The sequence below is a fragment of the Cydia fagiglandana genome, chromosome 16 (assembly GCF_963556715.1).
Source record: "Cydia fagiglandana chromosome 16, ilCydFagi1.1, whole genome shotgun sequence".
Classification (NCBI taxonomy): domain Eukaryota; kingdom Metazoa; phylum Arthropoda; class Insecta; order Lepidoptera; family Tortricidae; genus Cydia; species Cydia fagiglandana.
The window spans coordinates 7085516-7107223 of record NC_085947.1 but is presented as its reverse complement, the minus strand read 5'-3'; the positions used below and the strand labels follow the sequence as shown (position 1 = coordinate 7107223).

Genomic DNA, 21708 nt, shown 5'->3' with positions numbered 1-21708 from the left:
TTGCATGGTTGATTGGTACCGGTGACCACCTTCCGGCTCCATCATCAGACCCTGAGTACTATCTTGTGTCAAAGATCTTGTTGAGATGAATCAAACGAGCCCAAACACGAAGTGGTTTACTTGCATGGTTGATTGGTACCGGTGACCACCTTCCGGCTCCATCATCAGACCCTGAGTACTATCTTGTGTCAAAGATCTTGTTGAGACGAATTAAACGAGCCCAAACACGAAATGGTTTAGTTGCATGGTTGATTAGTACCGGTGACCACATTCCGGCTCCATCATCAGACCCTGAGTACTATCTTGTGTCAAAGATCTTGTTGAGACGAATAAAACGAGCCTAAACACGAAGTGGTTTAGTTGCATGGTTGATTGGTACCGGTGACCACCTTCCGGCTCCATCATCAGACCCTGAGTACTATCTTGAGTCAAATAAATACATATAGAATGTCAGGTCGTTTCAAATATTTTTAATCCTGTCCGGTAGTTTATTAAACTGTACCATTATAAATTATAATACTATAAAAACAGTGCTAGGATCAAAGTCTCTCGTTGCGGTTTACACGCACACAGTATAGCGTTTTACACGGCGCCCGCCGCACACAATGATAAAAAACCTCGTCGTCGCCGTTGAAAATGTGCGGAGCCGACCGACACACGTCCTGCCTGTACAAGCTCTGCCGCGGCACTGAGCTGGCGAGCGCGCGTCATCGGTAATATAGAGTAGTTTTCAAAAAATTGCCAAAAAATTATAGTAGAATTTCATAAACACTAATGTATACCAACAGTATAAGCAAACGTTGCAGATTGCTTGAGTATGAAAATGACTTCGATATTAAGTAGATTTTCGTAGAAATTGACACTTGTTTCGGAGAGAAAATTGAGTTCGTTTTACTTTGATTTTCTCTTTCTCAAAGGTATGTAGGAAAAATATCGTTTGATATGCCTAAAGTACAGGGTATTAGTAATACAAAATAGCCAGGTTTAGCAGAGTAAACTTCTCAACATTTCCAAATAAGAGCTTGCCGTTCAGTGCTTCACGCGGTTTTTCGGAAACGACCATCAGAAAAAAATTCATTACTAATTTAATAAGTCCTTTTTCTAATATTTACAACGATATTTAAAAAGATAAGAAGACGCTTTTACTGGAACAAGTACTCTTTGTTTCTAATAATGAGCACAAAGTCCTGAATTTCATCGACTAGTATCATCAATTTTGCATTATTTCGACTTTTCTTGTAAGAGCGCTCTTAAGTCACTCTCGCACTTACATACTTGTTAGAAAGTGATGGCCACTGTGAGGGTATAATAAAATCTTAGGCCCGCTAAGCGCTAACATTTTGTATAGCATGAAAAAAGTTAATGACTGTCAAAACAAATATGTCAGTAAATAAGAACAAAAAAGCCATACTCCTTTTATTTTGGGTGCTAATACTAGTGTAAGTCAAAGATAGTATGATTCTCTCATGTTTGAAATGAGACAGTCCTTTGACAAAGTATATTTGTTAGCCAGCAGGCTTATTTTGGTCATGGTCGGGATTGCGAGACAGTGACAGTGCTCGTCTCTTTCTATCGCGCGTTGTATAACAGTAGAGTTCTCTACATCGTATCGAACATGGCGTCCGCCATACGCCCACAGGCTACGATACACATCATTGTGGTGGAGTGGTGATATGTTCTGCGGGCATCTTTCTCTGTCACTCTAATTACACCTTTATTGGAGTAAAAGAGAAAGATCCCCGTAACTTACCGTCGGTGAAGGTATATTGATATTCGAAGTGGAGGAATATTGCGAAGGCGGACTACACTGAGCTTGGTAACAACTCGACGGTATCCAGTTGTGGTCTAGTGGCGACATCTGGTTCTGAAACCAGGCAGAACGCGACACGTTAGGGAAAAAGCGGTCTTAAAACCATTGACTTTAAGGCCAAAAACTGTGTGACAGATTGAAATGTCTATTTCGACGGCAACAAAGTGGATAAATCTGTGAAAACACTAAAATTAAATCGTCGTTATTAATGTAGATTCTAATTTGTAGTTTATTTTTGGCTGCGTCTTATGTTGAAAGTTCAGCATTAAATATTATCAGTGTGCGTGCGCTAAAATGCTGGAGCCTTGCACGCACACGTAACGCAAGTGATGTGCCTTCTCTCATAAGGATCTGAATATTACAACGCGCACATACACGTCTATAGTTCGTTTTTTTAGCATTAGAAAGAACTTGAGAGAAGGTAAGCGATCTTGACATGTATTTTAATTCAAAAACTATTACTTATGAAAGCAGAAGAATATAAATGATCGTATTAAATTCATAATTGTTACATGTTTGCCGTAACTTATTTTTAAAATGTGTTTTTAATTAAAAGACACATCAAGATTTTTTACCTTATTTGTAATGCTAAAAAAACGAACTATACGTACAAGCAGCCGATGTGCAGAGGCCTTAAAACATCACTAAATATCGATTAAAATATAACTACGAGTAGAGTCTGTGCGGAAAGAGAAGAGTCGTGGCAGAAACGGGAACTAACATTTTAAATTTTATATGGCAATCAAACCTTTGACACCTGTCTTGTAAAAAGTAAACAAACTTCTGTCAATGTATATTTTTATTAACAAAAACCGCAAGTTTTATGTATAAAATATTTTCAAAACACGATAAAACCGTACATAAAACCACAAGGAAAATTATATTTAACATTGTTCGGTTTTGTCAGCGGGAAGAAAACGGCTAAAAGCCGACTATCGACTTAAAAAAAATCGCGGAACGTGTTTCCGCTATTCGCGGGTATTGATGTTGTATTTAATATTAAATAATTACCTATTTAATAAACCCCCTAAGTAACTTGTCTCCGGTACATAATCGGTAAGTATATTAATCATTCAAAATATATTAATTTTCATTAATATGCAGGTCATTCATGATCTTTAAAATAACCGACAAATAGTCTTGATACTTGCCATTTTATGCATATTTATATGTAATTTCTTTTTCAGGATTGTGTAAAAGTACCTACGGTATCTCGAATAAAAGACCGCTAAGTAGGTGATATGCAAGAATTCGTAATCTACGTGCCGGATTCAAGCACATCCAGTTCAGATGAAGATAGTTCTATGAGTGTCCCTGGTTGTTCTGAAGCTAGCTCAAACATAAGTGACATTGAATATTTTAATTCAGACTTCGATTACAAAGAATGAAACTTTTGCTAATAAAATATTTCTTTATTTGTAGGTTATATTAGTTACGAAATTTTATTTCATATTTAGCAGTGACTTTTCGTATCGTGATTGACGGCGTAATATCGTGAGGTGAGAGAACCGGACATATCCCAATAAGGCCTACCTACTTATGCACTATTTTTATTCATATTCATATTTATTATTAATAATGTACACATATACATACACATACATTACAAGTCAAGTTTACAATGGGTGAAATATATCCCAGATAAAATTACAGTTCTATTGCCCAATTTCTACCCGATCTACCCGGTTTAAATAACTGTTGGAATGCACAGATTAGGCAGTACATAAATGAGACTCTATCTTGTTTGGTACTAAAATTACAGTTGTATTGGGCAGATTCTTAACTAGTTTTAGCAGTTTTGTCAATCGCAGGCACTTTTTAGTATCTGAGACATAAAAACAAGTGTGTTTTAAAAAGAAAACTAGTGCCTGCGCTAAATCAGAGGATTGAGTTGACGAGCCGACACCACCACCAGGCTCCGTTTAGTAAGCCGTGGTAAAAAACCGGAACAAAAAAGATTCAAGTATCATGACCTTTAGTGTCGTACTATAATCGCGTGACCAGTGTTGTCAGCATAGCAAAAACCATAAAATAGCACTGGCGCGCCCTCAAATCCCACGACTCTTCTCTTTCCGCACAGACTCTACCTATTGATATTCTGTTGCCGTCGAATCTGTACAGTCGCCATCAGATATATCGGAGCGGCCAAGGTGTTCACAATATTTGAACACGCACTCCAACGGCTTGACAATAGAGGCGTGCTCAGATATTAATGACCACCTTGGCCGCTCCGATATATCTGATGGCGACTGTACAACGGATTACCCGTTGTTGATTTAAGTCCATAAAAATAGATTTGTAAGTTAAATGTAAAAGTGCACAGATGAGCGAATATGAAAACGTTTGAACGACTTAATTAAATTATTATCCTCAGATTAAACTAGAAAAAAATATAACACTTTAAACTCTCGCGTTTTGTACACATATTTAATTACACAAACGGGTCTACCGCGATATCATTTCAATGTTTTTACAATTTCAATGTTTTGAAATTATATCGCGGTAGACCCGTTTGTGTAATTAAATATGTATCTGAAAGACGGTAACTTTATTCGTGCCAATATGTAGCATGATATTATATATGATATAAAACATTCTAACTCGAGTAAAATAAGAGTGAATAGGTACAATAAACAGACAAATAAACGTATTTTTTTAAATTATAAGTCTACAATTAAACTAAGCAGATAAAAGTATAATATCAAATAGTTTATATTTTTAAAAAGGTTGAACAAAAGGGGGAAACGAACGCTTCTTAACGTAAGGTACACACAGCAACATTTTTAACAGTCCATCGGTGGACCTTATTACAAAAGGCATAAGATCCACCGATGGCCAGGGCTAACCGCGAAAATCGAAGTTTGCAAATTGCGGGCTTTTTTATCTGTCACTCTAATTACGCCTTCATTGGAGTAAAAGAGAAATATCCCCGCAATTTGCGAATTTCGTTTTTGGCGGTAGCCCCTCAGTTAAGAGTGTGATGGTACCCTGGAGTTTTAACTAAGGATAATAACAGTGGTTCAAACGCTTAAACATACCCCGATAGCGTTACTGTTAATAGTCACACGGTTTTTGTACAAAGCGGAGTCATGCAGTTAGAACCAATGAGTTGAGTGGAAGCTTAACCTTTTAACTGCCGTAGAATTTTTCATCGAGCGTGCTCGTGTCGCTGGCGGTACGGAGTTACACGAAGTTTTGTCTAGGCTAAGGGCCACTTGCACCACCCCACTACGCCGGGGTTAAGCGGTTAAACCGTTAATCCAGTGTCAAATTGTACTGGTAACCATGGTAACTCAATGTTTAACTAGTTAACCCCGGGTTAGTAGAATAGTGCAAGTGGCACTTAGTTATCAGACCGCGGCGAAATGAGCCCGATTTTGTATGTCTTATATCAGTCTACAGCGGTTAAAAGGGTAATACATAAAAACTGAAGCGAACCATCTTTGTTCTTGGCTTAACAAATGGCAAATAGTAAAAGTGATGATTTATAAACCAGCTTACGGAGATGTAGTGAAAAGATGGTGTTGGATTGAATTTAAAAATAAAGCTGTATTGATCTGTACTATTCTTTGATTACATAATATAATTATAATCGAAATTAAACTGTCGTGAGACGTATTTAATATTTAGATCCCAATGGTTAACTCACGTGAATTATCGCACCTCGAGTGCAGCCTCGAGAGCCTGAAGAAGGATCCCCGATGGGCCCAAAATATGTCGCAAATAGCGACTAATAATTGACATGAGTAAACCGTTGTGATCTAAATATCGTTATAATCTATATTATCTTTACATCAAAATTAATGTAGTCGATATATCTATCCGCTATAACTCCATCTTCGAGATTGTAAGAACAAAGTAATGTATTTATTCCACTTATAGTTGAATATAGTGAGTATCTATATTTTAATAAAATCTCAATGTATTAGAACTACAGTTGCATTTTTAAATGCAGATTAAATCCTTTTCGGTGAACGAAGTTATAAATTCTAACTTATGTTAGCTATATAATAAACCGGAAATGTATTACTCATAACAATGCGTTTTCAAACGGACAAAAATTGAATATGACACTTTTAAAAATCCCTCTTTGTGTTACCAATACTTTTAATTTGTGATAGGTAAAAAACGTTTGTAATGTACCGTAAACTCGGGTTACTTTGACACAATGGAGAGTAACTTTGACCCACATGAAATCCTCATATATCTAAAAGGCTTTAATAAAAAAAAAGCGGCCAAGTGCGAGTCGGACTCGCCCATGAAGGGTTCCGTAGCAGCAAGTAACATAATAAAATTGCGGTTTACGATCTATGACGATAGAAAAAAACTACTTACTAGATCTCGTTCAAACCAATTTTCGGTGGATGTTTGCCATATATTTTTTTAGTTTTATCATTCTCTTATTTCAGAAGTTACAGGGGGGGGGGGGGGCACACATTTTACCACTTTGGAAGTGTCTCTCGCGAAAACTATTCAGTTTAGAAAAAAATGATATTAGAAACCTCAATGTCATTTTTGAAGACCTATCCATAGATACCCCACACGTATGGGATTGATGAAAAACAAAATTTATTGTTTTTTTTTGTGTGAAAATCTTAATGCGGTTCACAGAATACGTCTACTTACCAAGTTTCAACAGTATAGTTCTTACAGTTAGTTTCGGAAAAAAGTGGCTGTGACATACGGACGGACAGACAGAAAGACATGACGAATTTATAAGGGTTCCGTTTTTTGCCATTTGGCTACACATGAAAACGCCGTTAGCTAAAACCAACATCACGGCATAATTCTATAATTATAGTGCAATAATATAATCTGGACGGAGTAAATCTCAATGGTCAAAGTTACCCTCCAGCGCTAAAGTAACCCGATTATCCGATATTTTTATATGTTTTCCTAATTAAACTGGTACATTTCGGCAGTTATTTTAAAACGTATTTCTTACATTAACAAACTATCAACATTGGGTTATTGAAGCGTATTTGTGATTAGTATTCATAAATATATGTAAGTTAAAAAGTGAAATCATAACCAAACACAGAAATAGTAACTGTAAAAATACGTGGTGCGTTAAAGTTAAATATAATTTTTAGTTAAGTATTAGTTGATTTCACAAACGAAAATGTGCTTCGAAGCATTCCAATTTAGAAAATTGTGTCATGCAAATTTTCTCTGTAAAATGGAAACCAATGAAAGCCTGAAATATAACAAAAAGAAAGGTTTTATTTTAGTATAAATGTTGTTAAAAATCAGCAGCAACGGCCTGTGGGTCATTTTATAAACGCCTATAGCCTTACGGTTCCGCCACGACATTGCACGACCGGCGGCGGCGGCAACCATAGGTGGGAACGAAAGGTCAGATTGTTGTGTCTCGGTCCAACCTATGGTTGCCGCCGCCGCCGTCGCCGGTCGCGCAATGTCGTGGCCGCGCCGTTATACAAGTGGAAGTCTTTTCGTAACAAATATATTTGTTAGAAAGAGACTTTTGCTTGTGTTACAAGGTAAAGGCGCATATAAAAGGGCCTCCTGCTTGGTGTTAGTCCATTACAACAATCAGCATTGAAGCACTGAAGCAAAATTGATGAACTGGTAATACTTTAAAAAGGAGGTTAAAAAAGAAAACGAACCTTATTATGATGGAGATAATTATTTGTGTTTGGTACAGATAAGTGATTCTGAAATAAACAAAAAAAATGGTTTGTGTAGAAGGCAAATAAACACAAACAAAAACAACAAAAAAATGTTAAATGCCTATCGGAAACTAGTGCTGATTGGAAACAACCAGGTTATATTCCAAAGCCATGTGTTAGGAATTACTTGATTTATTAGTTTTGTAAAATCTGATATATTTATATTTTACGCAAACATATTATCTTACAAGATGTGTACGGTGTAACATAACATAACGTTGAAGCATTTGCCAACAATGACAACAAAAAGTATTTATTCTTCTAAAGATCTTAAAACCATACACGCTATTATTCTGCAGGTTACTAAGCTATCGGTGTATCTACCAGTGGCGGCGCGTCAAACACATCCATAGGCAAGCCGCTAATTTGGCTTATATATTTCCTTTACAACTCTGCTCAAACGTCCAAAAACAGGCAAGCCGGTGGGACTCGGCTTTTATAGACGCGCCACCATTGGTATCTACACAAGTAAACACTGTACACTAAAGATCAATGTGGCTAATTCCGTCATAGGGACTATTCCGTCCACTAGCGTTTTTCTCGAACAACGAACAAAATTGATAAATTTCATCAACAAAGCAGCGATCGCTTTAAGTTTCAGCAATCAAAAGCAAATGGTTTTTTTTTCTACGATTGTAAATCAAAGAAATATATGCTCGTGGACGGAATAGTCCCTATGACGGAATTAGCAACATTGACCTTATACTAAATAATACTTACGAACATAGTTTAGATATCAATAATAACATTTACCATGACTAATTTTTACGTCGGACTACCGTAATATTTTGTCCTTTTTAGCCTAAATGTCTTGCCCATTTTAAGAAATTAAGTACTATTTGTACATCTCTTGATGTATATCTAATACAGGGTGTCCCAGAATTCGACGTCAAGCCGTAAACGGATGATAGACCAAGTCATAAAAGTTATCATAAAAATACAAAAAAAAATCCAACTCATGTTCTTTAAAAATTATGGTCACTTTAAAAATTCACAAAAAAATCCACACCCTGTAATTATTCAAGATTACACAATAATAAAAAAATTAGAATAAATTATGGAATTTGTAGTAACAAGAGTTAAAGAACCATTACAGGGTGTGGATTTTTTAGTGAATTTTTAAAGTGACCATAATTTTCAAAAAACATGAGTTGGATTTTTTTTTGTATTTTTATGATAACTGTTATGACTTGGTCTATCATCCGTTTACGGTTTGACGTCGATTTCTGGGACACCCTGTTTAACATCCAGCTTGATTGTGGATATGTATTCGGCACCACGCATCTATGAGACTTTATATTTTGTCTGACATTTATTTTTACAACTCATCGCAGACAGAATATCACATCACGACGAACTCCCCATTCGAACCACAGAGGACAGAACAAACCAGAGTATAGTGTGTAGCTTTCAAATAGAGCTCGACGGCTAATCCTATTGTCTATTGTTAAGTAAAACCGCACGTGCTACTACTTGCAAATAATTAAAAAAAAAAAACCGACTTCTATGGGGTCGGTGAAAGATTATTGTAGATGGTACACTATGTAGAAAAGGAGGTAAAACCACCCACTTTTCTACTAGCATTTCGCTTCTGAAAGGGTCGTAGTTCTATCCTGACGTAACCCACTTCTCTGATAGCAGTTCGGTTCTGTGAGGATCGCAGTTCGAACCTAATCAAACCCACTTTTCAAGTAGCATTTCGTTTCTGCAAAGGCTCGCAGTTCTAACCTAACCTAACCCTTGTTCGGTAACATTAATTGCATGTAAAAAAATATGCAAGTAAGTATAACGGGTTAGCACAGATTGACTAGCACGTTATCTTTTACGCGGATTAGCAAAGTAATATTTTGGTTTTAATTCATAGACAATAGGATTAGCCGTCGAGCTCTATTTGAAAGCTACACACTATAACAGGTGTACACAAACGCGTCACTAAGCTCGTAGTATACCGACCTGCTCGTAGAGCTGCGTGTGGTCGTGCGTGGTGTGGTGGTGCATGGCGGCGAGCGGCACGGTGGCGCCGACGGGCGAGCCGGAGGCGGGCGACAGGCCGCCGGTGGCGGGCGAGCCGCTGCCCGCCGCCGGCGACACCGCGCCCGGCGACGTGGGGCTCTGCCAACAATGGTACATTTGGCAGGCGTGGCTCACTCTGCGATTTCGTCGCTTTGCTAAAGGTAGCTAAAAGTACATCCGTTCGACCCCAATTTTGGGGTTTGCCATAAGCCGCGCGTGGCGCTGTCGCCACCTAGCGGCCATATCTGTGCTGATCGTGACAGACGCGTTTTGTTTGAGAGTGAGTCTTCTGTACTCTAGAACTATTATTTATTCTGTGCATTTGGTTAAACAAGACTTTTTGGCATTGCAGAACGTTTTTGTGGGTGGTAATTCCATTTAGAAATATCACAATTCGAAACAACTGATGTTACACCGTTGAAAGATATTGCAGTAACAAACATTGTGACATGTGCGACCGCTTAAATATCGCTCTGGAAAAAAACAACGGGTTGCACTCTAGGAGTGCCGGCAGAAGTGAAAACTCAACAACGTTGTAACTCAAAATATTAATAACAGCGCGATCTAGGGCAAAATGTCTGCAGCACTATGTATAACTGAGGTTAACGCCATCTAGCGTTTTTCGTCGCATTACTTGAAACCCCTAAGCACATCACTGTGAATACTACAGTAATATTCATACCAGTTTGAGGGAAACTCACTAGATGGCATTTAAATAAAAAAAACACAATGACATTGTCCGTCACACGTGACGTCACGCAAGCGCCCTGCGCCGCCTAAACGAAACAGCAGGCTCAGGCAAACATTTTCGCCACGCAGTAGAAAGAGAGGGTTACGCTTTACGCTGTCTCGAGTTTAACATTTTTTCCCCATCTCAAAAAGTGCACAGTGCCGCTAAAGAAGTTTTCACTTCAAAAATGTGGCATGCGTCGTTTTGGCGGTAGATACCGTGAAATTATATGAACTTGAATAGACAGCGCTTAGGTAAGCATATTCCATCCTAGACTGCATCGGCACTTACCATCAGGTGAGATTGTGGTCAAATGTTTACCTTTTTCGAATAAAAAAACAAAAACTCTCTTACTTGCCGCATGTACTCACATATCTGTTCTGGTAGTCTTGCTCACGCGTGGGCAGGTAGGGGTAGTGCACGGAGGTGAGGTCTGGCAGCGAGCCGCCCGGCACCTGCAGCTCGCCGCACGCCAGCCCGCCGCCCCCTCCCCCGCCGTCGCCACTCGAGTACACGCTGAAAACAAAATGTTGCCGGGTCAACCGCCGGTTCGTTCGGGAAGGGCCTCGCGCGTGTGATAAAGCACATTTAGACGGTGCGAGAATCGCATGCGTGTTTCATTACATTGCGTTATTTGATCGGTCGGCTGAATTGATGTTACCGTAATGGTCCGCAATGTAACTATGATAAAATCGCATGCGAGTTCGCGCGCCGTCTAAACGAGCCCATAGGAATATCGGCACAGATGTATGAAAGTGTTTCTCTGTACATTTAATCCTCTGTGACTTTATCCGCTATAATTTCAAGTACACGCTAAAGTAGCCCACAGATTATCAGTTCGCCGGACGATGTCAGCCTGTGAGTTGTTCGGAGCTGTTAAATTTTGCGTCAAACTGACAGGCTAATATCGTCCGGCGAACTGGTAATCTGTGGGCCCCTTAAATCAAAAGGTTGCATGTAAAAAACGTCACTTTATCGCAACAACAACACTCTGTGACTCTATCATCTACAACTTAGAGTAAACGCTAAAAACAAAAGTTACACGTCAATATCATCACTTTATTTACAACAGAGCAACAGCTAAATGCGACCGCTGGTTCGTTGTTTCGACCGCAAGGTGTTACTCTGAGAATTTCGGTCTTCTGTGATTTTATCGGATATAACTGATGGAGAGGTTTAAGAAAATTGGTCAATGTATTTATAAGATCAAAATATTGCAATATGCAACAGCATGTATGGATTCTATACGATAAAGTTATCATAAACATTATCAAATAATGTAAACTGGGGGTGGTCACGCACAATCGTATGATTCATAATTTGTAGTTGCGAATTTTATAAGTACTAGCGCCATGTAAGTAAAAACATGGCGCAAGTGCAGAGTGGAGGTAGACGGGTTAGGTAGGGCTGCTCCGTCATTGAGACCGAAGAAATGTTGGATGGGTTTGAATTTGTGCCGGTGAGGTTGCCAACCGTACTATATTATATAGTATTGTACTATATTTTGGCTCTCTGTACTATATACTTTTGGAAAAATATATAGTATGCTAAAATACTATATTTCCGATTAAACTTGTTATTACACTCATGTTCAGTATTTTATCTAAAAGTACTATATTTTTTTGAATTGTACTATATTTTTGATGCCTTATTCTGGAAAATACTACATTCCACTACAAAAAAAGGTGGGCAACCCTATGTCCCACGGATACACATACCTACTGGTGGCAGGCGTGGCTCACTCCGCGATTTCGTCGCTTTGCTACAGGTAGCTAAAAGTACATCCGATCGGCCCCAATTTTGGGGTTTGCCATAAGCCGCGCGTGGCGCTGTCGCCACCTAGCGGCCATATCTGTGCTGGTCGTAACAGACGCGTTTTGTTAGGGAGTGAGTCTTTTGTACCTAGTACTATTATTTATTCTGTGCTGGCGGCTCGTATTATATAAATTATAATTTTGGATCTTAGCCAGCCCATTATACTACACTAAGGGCCACTTTCACCATCTCACTAATCCGGCGTTAACCGGTTAAAGGTGGAGTTACCATGGTTACCAGAATATTTTGACACTGATTTAACGGTATAACCGCTTAACCCCGGGTTAGTGGGATGGTGCAAGTGGCGCTAAAGGATCTGTCCCAACAGTCAGCGATGTCTTCACCGAGATGTTTGATGAAGGTGGACATTTGTAGGTATTTGACTGTATTCGAAATGACTCAAACTCAGTACGAGATGAATAAAGTGTTGTTTTAATTATCCAATCACTATTTGTCATTAACGATCGGCATTAACCATTAAATGTTTAATGATAGCATAATAAGTTAGTTCACGTTAAACTACTAAAGCAACTGTGTTATCAACGTGTTTTATAGCCATCAATTAAGTTATATAAGAGATGTAGACTTAACTACATTTTTGGATAATTGTGTCTGTATAAACTATGCTAATTGTATTTCGTACGGGCCTGCAATACGGCCATATGGGCGCAAAAGGATACTTTTCTTTGTGGTCTAATCTCAAAAAATCGTAAATTTTGAGATGAGGCCGTATTGCAGGCACCATATATTATTTAAGTAGGTACGCAATGACAAAAAGAAGTTCAGTCCAGATCGAATAAATGCGCCGATCGCACGCTACACGCGGCTATTGTGAGTTGCTCGCGCATGTTACAGCGACTCTTGCATTAATTGCACTGATAATAAGGCACTCAAACATGCGCGCGAGCAGTTAAGATTTGGACGCACCCTTACAATTTATATGGACGGTTGGTTGTTCTAGCCTGGACCCCTTTTTAGGGTTCCGTACCCAAAGGGTAAAACGGGACCCTATTACTAAAACTTCGCTGTCCGTCCGTCCGTCCGTCCGTCCGTCCGTCTGTCACCAGGCTGTATCTCACGAACCGTGATAGCTAGTTGAAATTTTCACAGATGATGTATTTCTGTTGCCGCTATAACAACAAATACTAAAAACAGAATAAAATAAAGATTTAAATGGGGCTCCCATACAACAAACGTGATTTTTGACCAAAGTTAAGCAACGTCGGGAGGGGTCAGTACTTGGATGGGTGACCGTTTTTTTTTTGCTTTTTTTTGTTTTTTTTTTGCATTATGGTACGGAACCCTTCGTGCGCGAGTCCGACTCGCACTTGCCCGGTTTTTTGTCTCCCATCATGACTGATGTTTAACTGCTTTACTAAGTAACGCTAATTATGTTTTGTTATGTTTGGCAAATAAACCACTACTAAGTCCAGTTTACCATCGTCAATGCTGTAAACTACACAAGAGCAAGTTGCGGAAAGTTTCCAAAAAGTTGGAAAAGTACTCGGAAGTTTCAGGAAAATTACATAGGAAACAAATGAACCTTTCATTTTGGAAATTGAAAGTTACGATGTGATACAAAGATATGATAAATTTCCAAATTTTTTCCATGTGAATTTTCGCAATTTTGGAAATACGTCAGTAATGTAAATTGACATAAACCTTATTGCAAATACATAAGGTTCACCGATGGTCAGTGAAAAGTGTTGCTATTAATGGGTAAGTCCATGAGTAAAGAGTAAACTTACTTGGTATTGTTAGGTATTCTGGGTATTTCACAGGACGACCGCGGGCGGTTCGCGGGGTTCATACCCAGCGCGCCCAATACGTCCAGGTGAATGTCGTTGGCTGAAACAAAAACTATGTGTATTAGTAATGTGACATCGACAAGACGTTTTTTGGACTATCGCAGCGATTATTTCCGATAATATTGCAAATCAGTAGTGTATTGTTTTCCGCGTTCATCTTTGCATGTATGCATGTTACACAAAAATTGCAGATTTTTATTGTAGTTAAGAATGTTTTAGCACTAAAAAGTTTGATCTAATAAAACCTTTGCGAATATTTGTCATAGGTACAAACATATATTATGACAACGAACAATAGTGACAAGTTGGAATTCCCAGGTGGTTATTAAATGCATTTAAGTCTTCAAATGGATAGCAGAAGGTCGCTAAACTAAAACCATTAATTGTTTTGTTTCGCTACACCTGAAAGGAGTAGGTACAGTACTTGACAACAAAGAAACAGAGTGTGCTAGTAAAAGTTTGTTTTTAGTTTAGCATAAATATCTGAGTTCCTACCAGTGGCGGCGCGTCAAACATATTCATAGGCAAGCCGGGGCTAATTTGGCTTACATATTTCCTATACAACTCTACCCAAACGTCCAAAAACAGGCAAGCCGGTGGGAATCGGCTTTTATGGACGCGCCGCCACTGGTTCCTACTTAAGTGACCATTTGACTGTTTAAGCAGTTGCATCAACGGCAGTTAAAACTTTTCTAGAAAGGCATGACAGGCTGACCGTGCAGTCTTTGCAACATCACAAACCACTATTTTGCTAAGTGATGAGCTTTGCTGTACCGCAAGGAAGGATATGAATAAAGTGATAGTTCTACTCGACGTGTGGTGCGCTGAGTTAATTGTCCGGCGTTGAATTACTCGTACAATGGACTTCACATTTAATCGCATGGCTAAGCTTGTATAGTATACGTCCAATAGTTCATAGCGCTGTCTGATATTCGTATGATAACCGAGTACTGGCACATACCTCTCCGGTGGTTCTGCTGCGTGTGGGGATGTGCATGGGAGTGCAGCGGGTGGTGCGGCGACAGCGGCTGCGAGGCCGCGGGCGCGTCGCCGCCGCAAGATTGGTGCAGCGCCGAGTCGGAGTTGGTGCGAGGCCAGTTGCTGTCTGGCTCCGGTCTGGGGTGGAACTACTATCACATACCTCTCCGGTGGTTCTGCTGTGTGTGGGGATGTGCATGGGAGTGCAGCGGGTGGTGCGGCGACAGCGGCTGCGAGGCCGCGGGCGCGTCGCTGCCGCAAGATTGGTGCAGCGCCGAGTCGGAGTTGGTGCGACGCCAGTTACTGTCTGGCGGTGGACTGGAACAAACAATGATTTATTAGTAGGTATGTATTACATGCCCCCTCACTGGCTCAGTGATCCAAAGAGGATCTTGGCCTCGGACACAAGAGAGCGCCACTCTGCCCTATTCTGCGCCACTTCGCGACAGTTGGGTATTCCGAGGGCGGACAGGTCTTTTTTTTTCTTTGTATGGAGACAGGTAACGTCTTTCTGGGCTTCGTCACTCCACCGGTATCTGGGACGCCCAGACGGACGTTTTTCGCCCGGGTGCCCCACATACGCTCTTCTCACAGCACGATCCTCCCCCATCCTCTCCAGGTGACCAAGCCACTACCTTCTACCGCCTTTCACTTACAGTTACCACTATATACTCTTTAAAAGGTAAGTAGGCCTTTAAACTAGTAGGTACCTACACTAACGCTAAACTAAAACCATTCGGCTCAATCGGTTTAATCCAAAAAGGGAAAAGTAGCAAATGTGTTTATTTTGCTAATCAGGTTTTGTCAGTGAATAAAGACATCGCATCGTGAAGTCGGCATCAAAAATATGTAGACACTTTCGCCTTAACACAATGCCATAGGGACTAAAATTGTATTTCACGTCAACTATACTAGACCTGCAGCGTAAATGTTTTAAGATTTATTATTTTGGGCGTTAACTAACATAAACTACAAGCATTGACTACAAAATTACACGGCGTTCTTACTCCAAACTGAATGTAGGCATTTAAACTTGATTGTTAGTGTGACCACAGAATAAATAATAGTACTAGGTACAGAAGACTCACTCCCTAACAAAACGCGTCTGTTACGATCAGTACAGATATGGCCGCTAGGTGGCGACAGCGCCACGCGCGGCTTATGGCAAACCCCAAAATTGGGGCCGAACGGATGTACTTTTAGCTACCTGTAGCAAAGCGACGAAATCGCGGAGTGAGCCACGCCTGGTGTGACCTAGTTTATTTATGACAAATTCCTTCAATAGTTTTAATTATACACGTTGGGTACGGTGGTTGTAAAGTAATTACAGATTTGTAAGGGGTCGATTAAAACCTTGGAGTTAGGTGGGCTGTAAATTGTACAGGTCAAAGTCAACAATTAAACTTCGTTGTAACAGTGAGCCCTTTCTCTAGAAACTTAATGGATTCGAAACCTGATTAAATAACTTTCGCTCGATAGAAAACAATCACGAACATAATCTTGGTCTAAAATACACCGATAACATTTTTTATAAATGAGAAATTTTGCATATAAGCTAGAAACATGAAAGTAGCTTTCAAAAATGCCCAGTTGTATTTTTGATCGAACTCATCGATTACCTTTTTTTATCACAAAAAAAAACTTAATAACAATGATATTCGGGCTGTTCGCTCAGTACTTAGCGAGCTGCGGTTTGAACCAGGGATGTTGCGGATGCAGATTTATAGACATCCGCGGATACGGATGTCAAGATTTGGTACCTACTTAAAAAACGTCAAATACCATTACATTTTTAGTAATTTATTAAAAAAACGAAATGTTAGTATTTGAGCAAGAATATAGGTGCGTTTAATTTAATAAACAGTAAATTGGCCGACTTTTCGGGATCTAGACGATTTAGTTATATATAATGACGAAATTACCTAGCACTTACGCCGCCGCTAAGGAGTTCGTGTTACCGACTTGGTCGACGTCCGCATCGATTTCATGCGGATGCGAATGTTGAAAATAATACGGACGTTCCGCGGATGCGGATACGAATATTCGCAACCTCCCTCGTTTGAACTCAAATGCCTCGCGACGTCTTAAATAGGTAGTCTTAATACTGAAATTCATTTCGCTAACGTTATCATACCAAAATACTGTTAATACTGAAATTAACGAAAAAAAAAAAACAACGGGTTGCACTCCGGGAGTGCCGACAGAAGTGAAAACTCAACCTAGTATTTCAACCCGTACAAGATTAGAACCTTTTTCATGTAATATCATTGCGTTTTTCTTTATTGATTTAAATGCCATCTAAATGAGTGGCCATCTAAACGTTACGGTCACGTGATCGCTGTCTCGATTTTATCATTTTTTCCCCACCTCAAAACGTGCCCAGCGCCGCTAAAGAAGTTTTCACTTCAAATAAATACATATCATGAAAAATATTTTTGTAGAAAGTAATTTAATTTGTTCTTAGAATACTGACATTGGCAATTACTTAATAATATGATTATTAAGTTACTTATCGAAATAATTCACGGATAAAATGACAATTAACCTTGTAAACCTTGGCATTGACTTTTGGCCCTTCAAAGTCCTTGATAAGATACAAGCGGGCACAGTGTGTTATTTAAATACACCCGATAAGTGACCTTTCTTAATTGGAGCTAAAATGTCAGTTCCTTGTACTAGTTATTCAGGTGTTCTTGTATAAACATTTGTGTCGTTCTCGAGTAAAAGGTACCACATTGTCGCTGGCTATAAGGACGCTCTGATAGGTTATTCGTATAAAGACATACAAATTTCTTCCTTATGGTAAGCGAGAAAGTGGTTCCTTTTGCTTGAAAACGTCACGTTTGATTCATCTAACGTTAGGTATACGTAACATGGTAGGCGTAAAAAATCGATGTAAGTACGTAAGTAATTTTAATAATTGCTGTCGAAAAAAAAGAATTTAGGTATTTTATCATGCAAATAATTAATGCATCATCATGACCACCCCACGTACAGTCAAGGTTTTTTTCCCGGTTTTTACATTGTCACAGTGACAAACCGGGGTATGAAAGTTGCTCGTTTATCTCATATTATTGTCCCTGTGACGAAGTAGCACAGAAATAAAATTCCTTGTACAAATGTTCAGTCACCACACGGGATTGTTATGTTATGCCATTTAGGGTTCTTGCTAAATTGGAAATTCTATAGCGTAAGTATTGAACAACCAATTTAGCTAGGATCCTAAATCGCGGAGCGTGATGGTACGTTAAATTTTCGCTTTCATGTGCTCCTATAAAATATTGAAAATTCCATCGATATCGGAAAACATAAACAGTATGATAGACTATGTACCTTATAATAGTCGGACAAATGTTTCAACCAGACAGTATCTAATTATTGAACCTTGAAAATAATGACAATAACATGCCTTCAAATGCAATTATTAACGTACGTGCTACGAAAAACCGATATTGGCCGCAATGTATTACAAATTCGATCCGCCACGGTCAATGACTCTTAATAGGTATAGTATAAATACTGAGAAAACCCAATTATTTCCAACTTTTAATAAACGCAAAGTACAGGTCTGTCCTTTTACTTTTACGCTGTATTAACTAATTACCCTTAATTTAATTAAAAGCCCGTGGGTATATAATTTGTACCATCATAATAATTTTACCGCAAATAGTCCAACTATGAAACTTCAAGGTACATTTATTATTACAATGGATGTATAAAAACAAATTTCCTGTTACTCAGCGTATGCCGAAAGGAGACAATTATTAATTATGAATGAGGTTTTGTGTTGAGCAGCATGTAAATATGTATGATGTGTCATCAATAATGAAACACCGAAATAGTCATCAACATTTTTAGGGTTCCGTACCCAAAGGGTAAAACGGCACCCTATTACTAAGACTTCGCTGTCCGTCCGTCTGTCTGTCACCAGGCTGTATCTCACGAACCGTGATAGCTAGACAGTTGAAATTTTCACAGATGATGGATTTCTGTTGCCGCTATAACAACAAATACTAAAAAAAGAATAAAATAAAGATTTAAATGGGGCTCCCATACAGCAAACGTGATTTTTGACCAGAGTTAAACAACGTCGGGCGTGGTCAGTACTTGGATGGGTGACCGATTTTTTTTTTTTGCATTATGGTACGGAACCCTTCGTGCGCGAGTCCGACTCGCACTTGCCTGGTTTTATTTTATAGCGTCTAACCGAGCAGGTTTTTGCGCATGTTTCCTGTTTTAAGATTATTTTAATAAACCGCTATTCGTGATTGTACATTACTCAGTCATTATGTATTCTAAGATAATTGGGACTGAATAATAAAAAATCTTCAAAAAAGTCTCTATTATTACTGGACCCGGAAAACTGTTTTATAAGAGGGTCACTACACTTGAAGGCTGATTTAGAGTAATTTAGACGGCGCGCGAACTCGCATGCGATTTTAGTTACATTGCGGACTGTTGGTTACGTCCAATTCAACCGACCGATCAAAACCCGCAATGTAATGAAACTCGCATGCGAGTTCTCGCATCGTCAAAATAAGCCCTTATTGACTCTGATTCTGCTTTATCATTTTATAATACTTTCGTTATGGTATCGGTAGGTATACGAAAGGGCGATTTCACGTCAATAAATTCTCTTAATTTAATGGTATTTTGATCGTTCAGTCTACCAATTAAAAAAACTATTCAATGGGAATTGAGATTGCACTACAGAATTACAGTGGCATTCAACTAGTTAACGGAATTTCCATTGTTTCACTATAAATACCTACTTTGTACTCGTAATAATAGACTATTCTGAAAATCCCAGTGGATACGAATTTCCTCGTCAATATTTTAATTCTGACATTTTTTATAGACCTTATTTGAATGCAATAGAGTTTACTATACATGTATGTAATTGTTTTAGTCCAAGCTCATCCTGCCGTACGATTGACACATGTGTCATAATTGTCATAAAGCGGGGAAAATGCTCATTCAGGAAAAATGGGAAGTTGACAACTCATTTACGAGTATATCTGTGAATCGGAAACCACAGCCTTTCGATGAATTGATCCACTGAAGGTTTGGTGGATTGCCGCCATTGTTATCTTCAAGAAAGCGGTGTGATGTTTATCACTTTATGTCAAATCGTGTACAGGTTCTGTTATAACTTCGAAAATCTGTTTTCTCTTCACGAATACTATTACACTAAATATGGTGCTTATTTTTTATCGTAGGTTACATATTTTGGGCACATCGGAAACCCTGTTTACTTGAGGGCCTGTTGTCTTATTGGTGGTCGGTGAGGCGTCGCTATACGCTATATGCTACTTTAGATACACTGCTGGCGTATAGGGGCTGGCGATGCGGGGCGCCGCATGGGCCCACTACCTTGCTTCGCTACGTCGCGTGGGGCCTCCGTTACACCTTTATCACCCATGACATACTGTGTCAATTCAGTCCACTCACCTGAGATACACCGTGCTGCCGTAGGTGCTGGTGTTGACGATCGGCATGGCGTCGCTACTTATAGCGACGCCTTACCCCATGGGGCTTACCCCATGGAACTAATGGCTCGGTCTCGCCTCCATCACAACCCTCGCTTTTTTTATTAGCCTACTTTGGTGTCCCACTGCTGGGCAAAGGCCTCTCGTTTTCTCCACTCGACCCTGTCATCGGCGTTTTCCCACCATTTGAGGTAGAATGCGTTCAAAGCGTCCTGCCATCTCCTTTTCGATCTCCCACCCTCGCTAGTCCACTCACCTTAGGTACACCGTGCTGCCGTAAGGGCTGGTGTCGTGGCGGCGGTCGGCAGGGCGCCGCATGGGCCCCACGGAGCTGGAGGCGCGGCCTCGCTGCGTGGGCGAGCGCGACGGCGACGCGCCTCCGCTGCGGCCTCCGCCCATGCCATATTGTGTTGCTAGCGTTACTTCTTCAGGCTGCAACAATATCCGAAATGTTGTTAATGTAACGTACAATTATTCAGAGGCCGACCACGGGCATTCTTTGGGAGCATTCCATGAGATTGTCTACTGTGGTCCCGTCCGAACGCGAATTTTGACACACACACACACGCATACCAACACATGCACACGCTCACACACCATACAAGTTGCATGCGCGTTTATTTTTTATCCTATTACTATTACTTTATAAATTGTATAGTTAATGCTCTCATGTTAAGTGTAGGTATATCTAGCATAATAATCTTATTGTCAAACTTGCTTTGCTCTCCAGGGCCCCATAGTACAGGCTCAGCTTAGTTTGGGTTCCTTCAGACATTTCTTTTATGTAAAAATTGTAAAAATTGGGCCAGTTGCACCAACCACATTTGACAGACTGATCAACGTCAGCCGGGCGCCCCGGCGTTTTACTATGAACTTTCCATACATAAAAATTTTGCAAACTCTTTAATGATACGAACAGTTTGGTGCAACCAACCCTAAGAGTTTCCTTTACTATGAAGAACAACTATGTATATTCAATTACTGTTGTAAATTAAATTATTGATTGTAGTAGAATGAATTAATAAGCTTGCTAACTTTCTGAAGGCTTTGGTTGCAATTTTCAAGTTTTTGATTGATGGATTTGGGTGTTTCACTATCAACCTAGTATCAGATACCTATCTCTTAGCATACATAATTATTAATTTTAATCTAGGACTACTTATGGATTGTAGAACTATTTTTCCTTATCATCATATTATCACTGCTGAACATAGGCCTCCCCTTCCTAGCTTTCTAGTATTTAATATGGGTAATTAGGGTGTTCCATATCTTTCAAGGATATATATTAAATATATCACAGTAAATATATCACTTTTACAACTCTCCTAAAACATCTTTGATAACTATGGTACTTTATTTTATATGTTTTTGGAGT

General features: G+C 39.4%; 1 protein-coding gene across 1 annotated transcript in view; it reads right to left on the bottom strand.

Annotated features, from left to right (window-relative positions):
- Nucleotides 1–21708, bottom strand: part of LOC134671876 (CREB-regulated transcription coactivator 3) — a 40045-nt gene that overhangs the window by 16055 nt on the left and 2282 nt on the right. The window contains exons 3-9 of the mRNA XM_063529735.1: nt 20590–20765; nt 15008–15162; nt 13807–13906; nt 10615–10759; nt 9454–9612; nt 7438–7485; nt 1751–1864 (exon numbers count right to left, since the gene is read on the bottom strand). Of these exons, the coding sequence (XP_063385805.1) occupies nt 1751–1864; nt 7438–7485; nt 9454–9612; nt 10615–10759; nt 13807–13906; nt 15008–15162; nt 20590–20765 (897 nt within the window). The remainder of the gene's footprint in view (nt 1–1750; nt 1865–7437; nt 7486–9453; nt 9613–10614; nt 10760–13806; nt 13907–15007; nt 15163–20589; nt 20766–21708) is intronic.